General features: G+C 44.1%; 1 protein-coding gene across 15 annotated transcripts in view; it reads right to left on the bottom strand.

The window, feature by feature from the left end:
- The window catches only part of PAM (peptidylglycine alpha-amidating monooxygenase), a 1,007,326-nt gene that overhangs the window by 668,532 nt on the left and 324,483 nt on the right, over window positions 1–14,311 (bottom strand). For 14 of the 15 annotated variants that reach the window (XM_069226162.1, XM_069226060.1, XM_069226139.1 and 11 more), the window contains one exon: window positions 6,447–6,979. In XM_069226162.1, the coding sequence (XP_069082263.1) occupies window positions 6,447–6,538 (92 nt within the window). In that variant the 5' untranslated portion in view covers window positions 6,539–6,979. Of the gene's footprint in view, window positions 1–6,446; window positions 6,980–7,196; window positions 7,328–14,311 lie in introns of those variants that run through there. The other variant, XM_069226121.1, reaches the window with a different exon arrangement.

Raw genomic sequence — 14,311 nt, 5'->3', positions numbered from 1 at the left:
GGAATATACAAGCAGGCAGAGGCACAGAATGGTTAAGCAAGAAAATGCCCACTTTCTGAAAGTGCCATTTTCAAACTGACAGCCTAAAAACCAACTTTACCAAAAGATGTATTTTTTAATTGTGAGTTCAGAGTCCCCAAACTCCATATCTCTATACGCTCCCAATGGGAAACTACACTTAAAAGATATTTAAAAGGCAGTCCCCATGTTAACCTATGAGAGAGATAGGTCTTGCAACCGTGAAAACCAAATTTGGGAGTATTTCACAGTCATAACATATAAAACACACTAGTACATGTCCTACCTTTAACTTACACTGCACCCTGCCCATGGAACTACCTACGGCCTACTTTAGGGGTGCCTTACATATACAAAAAGTGAAGGTTTGGGCCTGGCAAGTGGGTACACTTACCAGGTCGAATTGGCAGGTTAAAATTGCACCCACAGACAGTGCTGTAGCAGGTCTGAGCCATGTTTACAGGGCTACTCGTGTGGGTGGCACAGTCAGTGCTGCAGGCCCACTAGTAGCATTTGATTTAAAGGCCATTGGCACTTCTAGTGCACTTTACTAGGGACTTACTAGTAAATCAAATATACCAATAATGAAAAAGTCAAATGCAAATACAGTTTACATAGAGACCACTTGCAGTTTAGCACTGGTCAGCGGTGGTAAAGTGCCAAGAGTACCAAAAACCAGCAAAAACAAAGTCCAGCACACAGTCAAAACATAGGAAGCAGAGGAAAAAAGGTAGGGGAGACTATGCCAAGGATGCTAAGGCTAACATGCCTCTACATTGAATTAGGGCCTAAGAGCCTGCAACGGTAGGACAAATTCTGATAAGGAGGGCAACTACATGTTCAACCACAAACAGAGCACTAGTCTTATAGACTATTGGTCTAATCTAATTGATATGGACATTATATCACGTTTAGATAGCGACCACAATGCACTAGCCTTTGACATGAAGATGCTAGTTCTCTTTGTATGCCTAACTTGTGATGAGCCTTTTGATAGAAGATTGACACTGTCTACAAATAACACAGGGTAAAATGGAGCACAATGTCCTAATAAATAGATTCAGTGGGTAAATTATATAAACTGGTTGCTGATAGTATAGGGGAAGCTCTGTTAGTATTGGAACAGCCCATGATGGAGGGGGAAGTCCTGCTGAACCTTAGCAATAATCACTTACAAATGTTTAAAACTTTAAGAGAGTTTTTTCCAAGTGGAAATAAGTCGCTCAGTCAGGAGACATGGACCTCCCACCTTGTACAGCAAACAGCGTAACAATGCAAGAGCTGGGTTATCCCGTGCCATTAAAAAGCAAGATAGTTCAAAGATACAAGTGTCCAGACGGGCCTATGAACTTGACATCCAGGAAGTCAAGAGAGAGTGGGAAACTATGCCATGGGAGGGTTTGCTAACCGCATCAAAAGAGGTAAATTCTGATCCTTCTGGAATATTGTTATGACAGGTAGTATGGAGGGTCCTGCCCAGTAGAAAATCATATACAAATTTCAGATTGGTTTGTCCAATTTGCCAGATTATATTCTATCCCCGAGTCTACTGAATCCCTCAACCAAGTCTTTGGAGCCCCTGGTTGTGGTGGAACCCGTGGATTGATACTTATGGCAGACCCTCATGTCTCGCTTGAGAACCAATATGACTGTCCACATAACAGCACAGAGGAAGTTCTTCTAGCAATAAGTAAAGCAGTTCTCCAAAAGGCCCCTGGGTTGGATAAGGAACAAGGGGACCTCTTCATGGACAGGCCTGAGGTTTACAGTCCCTACCTTGCTTTAATTTTTAGTGCCATAATGAGGAGAGCCCCCATACCTCCCTCCTGGAGTGGTGCTGAGATTATCCTTATTTTTTTTAAACTGAGCCTGCGATCTTCCATCAAACTATAGGCTGATTAGCCTTATAGACAATTCCCAAAAACACTTCACAAGGGTTATATTGGGCAGACTACAAAAATGGATGACCCCCACGTATATACTGTACTACCCCCTTACAAGCCAGAATCAGATACCAAACTACTACAATAGATCAGGTACTTTGTCTTCAGATGTCATACTGGAAATCCGTTCTCTTAAGGCAGAGGTGCCTCTATGTGGTGTTTGTTGACCTTCGGTCAACATTCAACCTCATATTCTGCTCCAAGCTGTGGCAGATCCTGGCTGATATTGAGGTCCCGCACTACTTGTTGAAGATAATTATGAGGCTTCATGACAACAATTTTTCCCAAGTTAGATGTGGGCAGATAGGAGAAATGACAGACCCATTTCCAGTCAATCAGGGGGATAAACAGGGGTGTGTTGTTGCACCCACACTCTTTATGCTTTTCATTAACAAACTGGTGGACTGTGTGGACCATCGTGAGCCAGATGCACTGCATCTTGCAGCCATTATGGTTCCAGCCCTGATGTTTGCAGTCAATACACTGCTCTTGTTGTGGTCCCCTATGCTCCTCCAAAAAATCCTTGGTAGGTTTGACTCTGTTTGCAATCCCAGGTGTTTAGAGATAAATACTGCAAAGAACAAATATATGGTCTTCAACCCCTGCAGTTACACACATCTAAACCACATGCTTAGAGGGTCCCCCTTTGGAACGTGTCCGTACATTTGACTATCCGGGAGTAACCCTCAATGAACATTTTGATTGGCAGAAGCATCTGGTAAGGTGCAGAGTTAAATTAGAGCAAATTGCAGGAGAAATAGTAAAGATGCACAAGCCTCACCTTTTTGCCCTATTGCGCCAGCATTACAAGTCTACAACTATCAGGCTCTTGGTGCCGAGCTTTGGGGGTATAGGGAATTATACACCCTCTGTGTAGCTGAAAAATCGCTTTATGCGACACCTAACGGGTTTATTTATTAATACGTCATTGATACCCCTGAGGCTGGATATGGGGCTAAAAAGCATTGTGGGTAAAGTTAGTTTAAGGCGTATCTTGTATTGATAGAGGGTTTGGGCCTGCCCTGAACTGTTCTCTTATCAGTTGGGTTTGTCTGGGATTCTACGTCTGCCGGAGGTAGTGATATCCTGTGGCTGAAACAAGTGAAGACACCCCTGATTAATATTGGTCTAGCATGCCTTTGGGGCAACCCCATGGAGGCCAGAGCGATTACCAGGGTCCAAATTAAGAAAGCTTATTGGCAACATAAGCCTAGCCTTTTCCACAGTCAGACTAGTTTGGGCTCTCTGACAGCCACTTTCCTGTTGCAGAAGGAAGTGTTTAAGCAAAAGCAGTTTTTAGACATAATAGAGCGTACGCTTGCCAGAAACCGTTATCTGCAATTCAGATATGGGACCCTCTCTAGCTTTACCGTCAGCTCGGTGCGTACTCCTAGGCCTAGTGTAGGACTGTGCCCTTTTTGTACTGTCTTGAAAGAAACATCAGAACATGTGCTATTTTTCGGTCCTTCATACCACTGTGCCAGGAAAATGGATATTACCAATCTGTTGCAACATTGGGGTCAGGGTGTGCAGAGAGGCACTGAGAATTTAAAAATCTGACACTAGTCAATGGGTGGTCTTTGGTGTCTCAGGTTTCTGGGGGCTATGTGGAGGGTCAGACAAACATATTTCGATTGGCTCTGGCCACCACCTATGATGCACTTTGCTTATTTTATATTTTAGCTTGTTTTTAGCATGTTTTATCTTACTTATTTATTCATTCGATTTGATACATGCATGTTATATATGTTATATTTTTTTCTCTCAACAGCAATTTTAACTTTTGTTTTTATATATTTTTGCTATATAAATGAACTTTGATGGCACAACTGCTGAATAAAGTTTTGCAAACCTGTAAAGTCAATTCTGCATATTATATATGTAGATATACGATCACACAGATTTCCAACATATGGGGGCTCACAAAAGTCACTTGTTGTTTTCAATGTAACCTGTGTTGGTCACAGATGTCCATGTGCACTTCTTTTTCCATTGGGGGCTAGGGCAGACTGTGTATGACTGCCAATGTTCACTATGTGAGAAAGCAATGCGATTTGCAAAGGTACGTTTTTTTCCAAAATGAAAATAGTTTTTTTTTTCTGGGAAAAGCCCTCATATCATGTGCTCCCTTCTAATCATTAAAAAAGAGCAACTCCTGGATTCACCGTGAACAATTTTATGTACGTGTTCTGAGTGAAAAAGGCTGTGAAGCCTCTTCTTGAAAATCCACATATGAATGCGTTTGCAGGTGTTTCATGCATTTGGAATGGCTGTCCCCCCTTTAAAGCCACCCTACCTCTCTGAACCCCTACAATTAGCACTGCAGAGTAACTATCGCCCTGTTGTGCCAAATTTAGAGGAAAACAAAAAGGTGTGGGTGGAATGTCTGAACTGATCTCAGCCACGCTAAATATAACAGGCTGCATTTAAGTCGATCATTTTTTGCCCAGTGTGACATTTGAAAAAAACCCATCCTCATACAAACATGGCATGGCCTACCCCAACAGAACGATCCAGCCCGACTCTGAATGGGAATAAATATCCCTAAATACAATCCGCAGACACGCGCTACCTCGAACCCTGTTTTTGTTAATCAGCATTTCGAGATGAACACAGTGTGCTTTTTTTAACAACTAAATTCGATTTAGTTGTGCAAAAGAAGTCATTAAAGCCTTAAGCTTAGCTTGCAAAGTTAAACACAGAAAGCCAACATCTTACTGAAATATTGTTCTATAAATATGTGAATGTTTAAATTGCGAATTTATTTACACACCTCTCACAGTAGGCATTCTCAAACCTCGGCAGCTGTGTGGGAACTGAGGCACATGAAGGTGGCACAGACTGCCAAGGATCACACAATTTTGTAGAGCTGTTGGGACTGAAAGATGACAGTCGTAGTAATGTATGGACTCTATAAGACATACCCTACTACACTGGTGACTAGTCCCCAGTGTCTAGTCGCTAATTACCATATCTAACATCAGGTGTTACAATAGTCAGCGAAACGGCAGAGACCCACACATCCAGAGGCGTAACATTGGGCCCCGCTGAGCGGTGGGGGCGGGAGGGAGAGCTCCAGCCCCCCCCGCCCCACCCCACAGTGCAGTACACTGTGCACGGGCGGCAGGCCCCTGACTGGGTCCAAGGGAGAGCGGGCCCCCTCCAGGTACTTTGCAGGGGGGCCCTCAAGTTTCGTTACGCCACTGAGCACATCAGCAGAGGACACACAAGCACTGATGCCAACACCGGGGCAATCATTCACCCACAGGCTGGGAAAGGCACAGAGACCTCAGCACTCCTTGAACTGCACACTGACTGTCGATTACCAGGGGTGTTTGTGGTTAATAAACTGGGATTGATCTATGGGGGTGCCAATTACAATATCCCTCTCGGCCTACCCAAGCAGCGCAGGAATCGTGAGAGCTTCTGTGGGTACCGGAGAGATGAAGCAATTACGCTGCATATCCTCCAGCACATAAATAATTAGTTGGTTTCCAAGTTACCAATAAAGAGGGAAAAGACATACGCTGTGAACAACAGTAAAGTGGTGCCATTTTGTAACTGTCTAGTTTTCCAGAGCATCGCTCTACAAGACATGTATGCATTTACGCTACATATGTACTAGGGGTGCTTACATATACCTGAAAGAATGGCGAACTGGACAGATGTGCATGTATTTAGTAGCCTCATTTAGATCACTGCTCTCCAACATATGGATGCGTTTATGTTATATATGTCCTAAGAACGCTCCCGTCTATGTCAAAGAACAGTAAATTGTACAGCTGTGCATACATTTAGTAGTGCCATCCAGGGAGAGTTCACTTCAAGTGCAGGAATCCCAAAGGGGGACCCCTCCATCTAATGAGCGCACACGAGCGAAATATTTAGAACTCAAGCTGCCGCGATGGAAACAGTGTGATATTTTTCAGCAAAGGTCGGTGTTTGGAATATAAAATTAAACTTCTCATGCGTTCTTAGATTAATTATAAAACGCTAGAAGGAAAGGAGGAATAAAGGGAAAGAGTAAGGAAGACAGAACGAGGGGGGGGGGGAGAACAAGAGAAAGAAAGGAAAAAGAAAGAGTAGAAGAGAGAAATAGGGAAAGAGAGGGAAGAGAGCAAGAAATAGGGAAAGAGAGAATGCATGAGAGGAGAAAGGGAGAGGAAAAAGAAAGACAGAAAGAAAAAGAAAGAAAGAAAGAAAGAAAGAAAGAAAGAAAGAAAGAAAGAAAGAAAGAAAGAAAGAAAGAAAGAAAGAAAGAAAGAAAGAAATGAGGGGAAGTAAAGGAAGGGACTAGGAGAAGTGCGGTAAGAAAGGTAAAGGGAAGAACTGAAAATGAAGAGTTAGAAAGAATGTGAAAGAATAAGGAGGGGATGAAGAAGATGAAGAGCGGAGGTAAGGACGAAACAAACGAGGAAAGGAAGGAAGCCTTCATGCCTGCACGGACAACAGCAGCACCAGCAGGGGGCGCCACCAGAAACCCACCTCTTGAAGACTGACAGCGGGCTCCGGAAGCCCCGGCAGCTGCTCTGCGAGAGCAGACAGAGCATTAGCAGGCTGCTAACGAGGGTAGCCATGTCCGGCCGGCGGTCCCCGGCCCGGGTGAGGCGGCGGAGAGGGGGCAGCGGCGCTCGGCGGGCTGCTCTGATCCCGACAATTAGGCAGCAGCATCCATTCAGCGCTTGATTAGTGCGCGCGCGGCGGGCGCCCTAGGGCCGCTGACAAGCCATCGTCTCCTCGGGTGACGCGCGCCAAATCAGGGAGGTGGGCGATCACCACAGCGCGCCGGCTCTATTATTAGCCACAGAAGGAAATCTTTCCGAAGCTTCTTCCTGCTCCAGGCACTTTTGTCCAGCGGGGAAGGCTCAGTGGCCGAGTCCAGAACCCCCTTCCTCCTGCTGGTGACTATGTGCCCAGATGTGCCGCTCGGTCCCGCTGGCACTTAGCGCTCATGCCTCAGTCCTCCGAGCCCGTGTGAGCGGCACCGCACGGTGCCCACGTCTGCCTTCATTCACAACCTGCAAAAATAGAAGCAGATAATGGATGACTAACACATTACAGCATTACTCCCTCAGCAAATCCCCGCCGAGGCTTTTTAATACATTAGTTCTTTCAGGAGCCTTCGCCCAGCCCTGGAAGAGTGCACACAGTCTGTTGATCTTCACACTTTGTCTCTCTCTCCCACCCACACACACTCTTCCCCAACACTGCCTGGCTCTCCCTTTTCAGACGCACACGCTCTCTCTCTTCCCCCCGTCCATCAATGGTAGGACTTCCTATCATTAAAAATACATAAAAACCGAGTCCCGTTTCGGCATTGCAAGATAGCAAAGTTATTCAAATGAAAAACGGATAACCGGCGTAACAGGAGGAAAGGGGAGGGTGAGCCCCGCAGCAACACTAGAGAACCCTCCTCCCCCCAAAACCCCTTTAAGAACAATACGAGTGTGTCGTGTGTACACTGCTAATCAGGCAGCGCAGCATCATGGAAAGAAATTAGCGTTAAAATAGGACAGTAGGTGGCCTGTGAGTGATGCTCACAAAAGGGAGATTTACAATGAGTTTTCCATACACATTTTACGCAGCCTGTAAATAATTGAAATAACTTCACCCACTCTTGAAACATAAGTATAACATGTGAAAGACACGCTGTGAGAAGAGACGTTGCATGCAAAGGGAATATTCTATTCGTTTTCAAAGGATAAGTATGTATGTCACAATATTAGAGCAACAATACGCATCGCCCCAATTTGTCAAACGGCCGGCGCTTCGCTTCCAGCGAGATTCTTTTACAAACATGGCCTCTTGCCAAACAGTGCTGATAGGTCGCTCAGCGTCTCGACAATCGTGATTTTCCCAGAATCAACGAGGACTTGCAGTTTTGAGGCTTTTATTGATTTCTACCTCGCAACTCATCACTGCAATTTTCTTCAATCATTACGGTCCCATGCCATCTCAAAATAGTTCTCTAACGCGTCAAAATAGTTCTTAAGAAGAAAAACAATAAAAGTTCAAACAAAAAAACAATCTGTTGAAATCGCTCACATTTTCTTTTAAGTACTAAATGGGCTAGGCTTTCAAGTAATCAGCGTCATTGTCTAGCTCGAATACCCTGTCCAATTATTAGCGCAGAAAACTACACTCAGAAAGACCGAGATTTGCACAATACTTGTTGCGAAAGTGTTGTGCTTCCGTGCTGGGTGTCTGGCAATTCTGAGAAGCTTAAATATCATTTGTGGTTTGCTCCACATAATGCTGCTTCGAGTCTCGCTTTCAGCTTTCTGTGCATATGTACAGAGGCCAAGGAGAAGGCAGGCGGGGAAGAGAGGTTACAATCAGGACAATAGGATTCTGCAATTCTGTGGTTGCTGCCTTTTCTGTTTAAGTAAGGATCTGCTGATGTTGCCTTTTAATCCATCATCTGCTGCTTAATCTGCAGATTTTAGGAAAACAAAATTGTTTCTAGCTCAAATGGATCAACAGTTACTACAACAGCGGTAACCCATGCTGCCACACAGTAGAAGGCCCTGTGCAAAGGATGACTGGTCATGTTTCAGTTGCTTATGTCTATATTTGGGTATTAAACCAGAGCTAATGAGGTGGAACCTTTGCTCAGGCTGTTCTAACATGTGAAAAAAGGCAATAGTAAGAAGTAATACCATCTCAAAATGTGCTGCACTAGGTTGTATAATTTGCCTTCTCTTGCCGCAAAATTTACTCAACCCTGCCACGTAATTTGCCCCCCCCCCCGGCTGCATTATGCCAGAGGCCTTGTTTAAAGTGCACATACTCTGCTGGTAAATTCATAAGTGCTCACATGCAGACTGGAAACCTTGGCAGTAGGGTATGGAACTAAGCTTCAGGCACTTAGCGGCAATAAAACATTAGTAAGATGAGCCTGAAAAGTGGGTGCACTTTTGAATGATGATTATCGTATGGGGAAAATATTACAAGGAGTACATAATTTACCTACAGGTGCTCTGCTGCAAAATGGCATGTAGTGTATGACACTCGTACATGTGCAATTAAACAAATCATTACTAGGAATGTGTTTATTAATGCCAATGGCATTCAACTAGCCTGGCTCCCACAATAAATTAGTATAAGAGTGGAGACATATGTAGGTGTTTATTGCACAGGTTTGTAAATAAGCGTTGCACCATATGCTAATGGGAAAGCATTTACTTCTATTACTTCTTTGGCTCTCATTCTAAGTGATGGAATGAAATCCAGAGCGATAACTCTGGGAGAAATTCCACCACTCACAGTTCCAAGTATCTCCGGGCCGGAATTATCTGATCCACAAACTCCAGACCCAATGATACTGAGCCCAGAGGCAGCAGCCCTCTCTTTCATGCTGCCGAGGCAGGGGAGGCCGGCAGCAGGACAGCCTGGCCAGCAAATGCAGTAGTGCCTTTGGAGCAGTCAATGCTCCCAGACAGGCCCCCATGCTGAAGGTTTGTGCTTGCTCTGAACTCTGAGAAGGTGAAACATGCCAGTAGTTTCCTCCCCAGAGTCAGGGAAAACTGAACAGAAAAGTACCAGGTATGAATAGGTCTATATAGTGGTGTACCAAAACGTGAGGGGCACCCCTGCAAAGTACGAGGAGCCCCCCTCCGAACTCAGGAGCTCTCATGCCACGCTACTGTACTGAGGGGCCCCCTTGGAGCTCGCCCCTCTCAGGGCCTGCGGGGGTTTATGTTACGAAGATGGTTCCATGCAGTTATTTCCCATTCCTGGGCAAAAACTTGTAATCACCAGAATACGGTGAGGGGAGAGTCTGGTCCTCCGGATAACCCCCGCTCCTAATTTCAGCACAGCCTTAGATAACAAAAGTCATAGCTTTCTACCAGTATATCAACGCTTGAAAGAACGTGGAACTCTTTGTATGTGTGGCTCAAACCTGCATGAAACAACGTTTACCTGTTTGCAAGCATGATGAGCCTGGTCAGTGCAGATGGAAGATAAAGGAGACAGCTTGTCTGCACAAGAGTCCATCTTTACCTTTTGACTTGCCATGCTCCCCCTCAATTAACCTCCGAAGTCCTAGGTTTATTGTGTGCATTATGGGTTTGTTGTGGGACAGTTACCTTCAAAAAGTTTATTTATTTCAAACAGGGAAATATTTATTTAAAACAAGTGCAATAATTTACTCAACTATTTGGTTGCCTGCAGTTACAAGAAGAGAACATAGGTACGTAAATATGTTGTTAAAAATGTATAATTTTATTTAAAAAAAACATGCATTGCTTTGTTAAAAAAATACATTCAGACTGTAGATGAGTGTGATTGGTGTAGCTTTTCTCTGAAAAGAGCAGGAAAGAATGGCACTGTCTTAAATTACATTAATTATGTTTTGTTTCATTTTCATTAATTCAAAATTGAATAAACAACGAGCAATGGTAAAGCTCTGAAGAGTTCTTTGGGCTGTCATTATGATGTAATTTCTGCAAAAAGTGGTGACATATGAGTTTTAATGCTGCTGCGATTTCTGCAATAAGATCAAAATGCAGAATTAAAGTGAAGAATATATGTAGATATGCCGAGCCCAAAATTATATTTATTACCATTGTTGTGTTTGAGGATGGGCTATGACTTACAAGAAGTGAAGCCTCAAGTAGGTCATGCTCCCCTGCCCCTCCCTAAGCCATGGTAATAAATAGGATATTTCTCTCTGCATATCTGTATTGGTAGCTTATGCACTACTTACTGTTCTTTCATATGTAATAGTTATAGGCAAAGGAGTTGACAGAGAGCTAGAGCCCAGTCTTAGTCCACAGGCTCATCGCCTGAACTAGTAAAGTTCCAGAGTATGGCCCAGTTCCATCTCTACTGTACTGCGTTAATAATATGTAATTTGACCTATGGCTAAATTGCTCTTAACCTTTGTTTTTTTAAGTGATTTTCTATGTTTTTTGAAATTCTATTTCCTCTCTGTAACGTCACTGTAGCCTTTGTTTTTTTCAGTTAATTTCTATTGTTTTTTTAAAATGTAAAGTAATTTTCATCACTATACATTAATCCAACCACCGCCGTGCATGGCCTTCGGCTGTGCACAGCGGCATTTGACCGCAGAGCCTGGCCTGTGGCCAGACCCTGCAACCAACCCCTATAACCACCCAACCCTGTGCTGCACACGACCTCTATCTGTGAACAGCGGGAGTTGGCCGCAGGTCCTGGCCTGTGGCCAGTCCCTGTGGCCAACCCCTGTAACAACTCACCCCCACACAGCTCTCCCTCCCATGGCCAATCTCGGCTCTGGGGAGCCCATCCCCCGGGGCCTAGCCTAAATATTTTTTTTTTGGGGGGGGAGTGCAACCCCCCCTTCCCAGGCCGATCTCAGCCTGGGTATCACGTCCCCATTTATTTTTTTGGGAGGAGAGGGACTCATGGCACGGCACACAGGGCTGTAATGAGGGAGCAGGGGCATGGACTTGGACAATGGATGTCAAGGAGGAAGGAGGGAGGCAGAAGCAGCAAGCTTGGGTGGGGGCAGCACAATGCCAGGCCAGGTCGTGTGTCCAAACCCTCCTTCCCCCACCATGCATTGCAATGAGCATCTTACTTAATGTTAAAAAAAAAACAAACTAGAAATTCACTGAAAATAACAAAGGTTACATGCATGTTATAGTTAGGAAATATAATTTAAAAAAAACCCTCAGAATTTCACCAAAAACAAAGGTTACAGGGACGTTATAGTTACATTCAGATTTTACAAACACAAAAACATAGAAATTCAGCTGATATAGCTAGAGTTACTTCAAGTAACTATAATTCTGGATGATATACGTTCATGATGGAGATTTTGTGTGGGAAGATGAATTGGTGAACATTTATTAAAGCTTGCAGATAGCAAAAATAAGAGATAACTATTGCACCATTTGAGTTATTATGATTGGGCCTACATCAACTTTCATAGTCATGGTTTTCATACAAGCCAATGGGTTTGGGGGCTTGCCCAAAGAGCAAGGCCAAAACGAAAGTTTCAAAAATGACATGGTAATATGATAGAGGAGAATTTCTGTATTATTCCCATCACATCCAAGTTGGTTATTGGTCATCCAAGTCGCCTAACAAAGCTGCCTACTGAAGCGACCAGGTCTTAGGGATTTTAAGCGGAACCTGGGTATCATCCATAAACATTCAAAAACAAAACCAACGGACTGAATCAGATAGGACAGAGGGGCCATGTAAGAAACTGGGTTATTTGTTAAGTGGGTGACTACTCAGCTTAATTTAGAAGCACAGACTTTCCAGTCACTAGGTTAACCTGAGCTCAACACCCTAGTAGCTATGGCACAGAGCTGACAAGTTTAACTTAGATACAATGTGTAAAGTATTTATGCAGTAGCAACACAGTAATACAATCAAAACACCACAGAAGAAAATTCACAAACCAATTTAGAAAAATAGAGCAAATGTAAATAAATGGCACCAAAATGACAAAAATTAAAAAAGGCAGAACCAGATATATGCATTTTTAAAGTTGTAAATAAAAACAACGCCAAAAAGCGGTAAGTGCCTATTATGGTGAACTGGTTGCAGTAGACCAGGATCCAGGTGTGGTTTGAGGCCAATGGCAATGGGGCGCGGTCTAGATACAGGGACCAGGTTTGATCCCGTTGGATGATATACCTTCAAATTTAATAAAAAATGTAAGTCCAAAGTCTTCAGTGGGGCAAGGCAGAAGGCTGTAGCCAAAAATGTGCTCTGTGAGGTTGGATAACCATCGAGCAAGGTCCAGGTGACGCAATTGGTTTTTGGCAGGAAAGCTCATAGCAGGAAAAATTAGAATTTTTCACCCGGGAAGGTCCCCCGTCAGTCAGATACTTTTGGTGTGCCTTTGTACATTTCAAAATTTACTCATTCACACTCAGTCACTTGTTAGGAACTTGGATTACTTCAGCAGGACAATGCAAAAGGCTGTATCAGAAAAGGGCTTCACAGGGCTAAATACCATCTCCACAAGGCCCTCTACAGAGGATATGCTTTCACAATAAAGCTCAGAACCAGAAACCAGAATCTTTAGCCCAGCAGCAGCACACCCTGGTTGGATTGGCCTTTTAGGTTTTTCTCGGTCTTCTGGAGGTCTTTGGAGCCAAAAAGGTTTTCAACATGGTAGTTGGTAAAATAAGTAGTCCAACAGAACGCAGCAATGGGTTCTAGGACCTTAGTAACAGCACTTGGGGTCAGGACTCACACCAGCAGAGGGCACCAGCAGGGCCCAGTGCAGTCCAGTTTGAACTGGTCAGCTGGGAATCTTCAGAAAATATTTATTTTAGCCTGTTGTGTCCCTGTAGCTTGGCAGGAAGTCAGACATATGGTGGTGCCTGGACTCTGCATTTTTGTCCTGGGTACAAAAGGAAGCGAAGTCCAGTCCTTTAGGCTCCTCTCAAGTGTCAGACAGCAAGCTCAGTCCCATCTTTACCTTCCTCAGGTCCAGTGATGTTCTGATGAGGGAACTGTGATTGCCAAATTTATGCCTGGCATTAGGTTGTGGGTGTGGGTGACTCCTGACTTCTCCCTTACCAACGGGGTAAATGTTCCCAGGGGTTACTGTACCCCACTTGCAGCAGTTCCTATGTGCCATGCTGTGAAAAATCCCACGTTCCCCCTGCCTAAATCCAAAATAGTATAACTCTTTTCCCCTTGTGCAGAGCCTGTGTGCCACATCAGGGGCGTGACCTGGGAAATGAGTAACCCCTTCTCTGTTGTCACTCCAAACCAGATCTGGGGACAGTTCCCTCCCCACTATGATTGGTGCCTGCCCGACTGGGGCAACAAAAGTAGTCCAGGTGTCATCAGATATTAGCCTGTGATAGTTGAGGCCCCTCTGTAGTCTATTAGGTTCCTGAGTACTGCTCAAATGGTCATCCTGCAAGAGGAACAAACACCTCCCCACACTGACACAGTTGTCTCTGCTCTTGGAGCAGTTTTCACACCTCATTCGTGGCTGGTGCAGTCACATGGCTGCAGTTAGAGACCAATTCAAATTAACCTCAGAGGCTTTAGGCAGGGACATTGGTAACTTTCAAAAAGCACATTTACCTTAATATTTATTGCAAATCCAACATTGACACTGGATTGGGACTTCAATAATTACTACAGAGTTATTGAATGATGTTCATAGTTGTTTCCTACCCAAAGATAGCAATATTAATAGTGCATCCCATGGTTTCTCTATTACCAGCCAGCCTTGCTATAGTGAAAATAGCTTTAGGTGCTAGTCTCTGTAAGGACATGTTTAACGTTAACTTTGTACATGTCATACTTTAAAAAAACACGTACCCTGCCCTACAGGCTATAAGGACACAGGGGTGACTTAAAGTTTAAAAGTGAGATTTTGACCT

Source organism: Pleurodeles waltl, chromosome 1_1 (genome assembly GCF_031143425.1).
Source record: "Pleurodeles waltl isolate 20211129_DDA chromosome 1_1, aPleWal1.hap1.20221129, whole genome shotgun sequence".
Taxonomy (NCBI): domain Eukaryota; kingdom Metazoa; phylum Chordata; class Amphibia; order Caudata; family Salamandridae; genus Pleurodeles; species Pleurodeles waltl.
The sequence above is the reverse complement of the archived record's forward strand: the minus strand, read 5'-3'. Positions and strand labels throughout refer to the sequence as shown.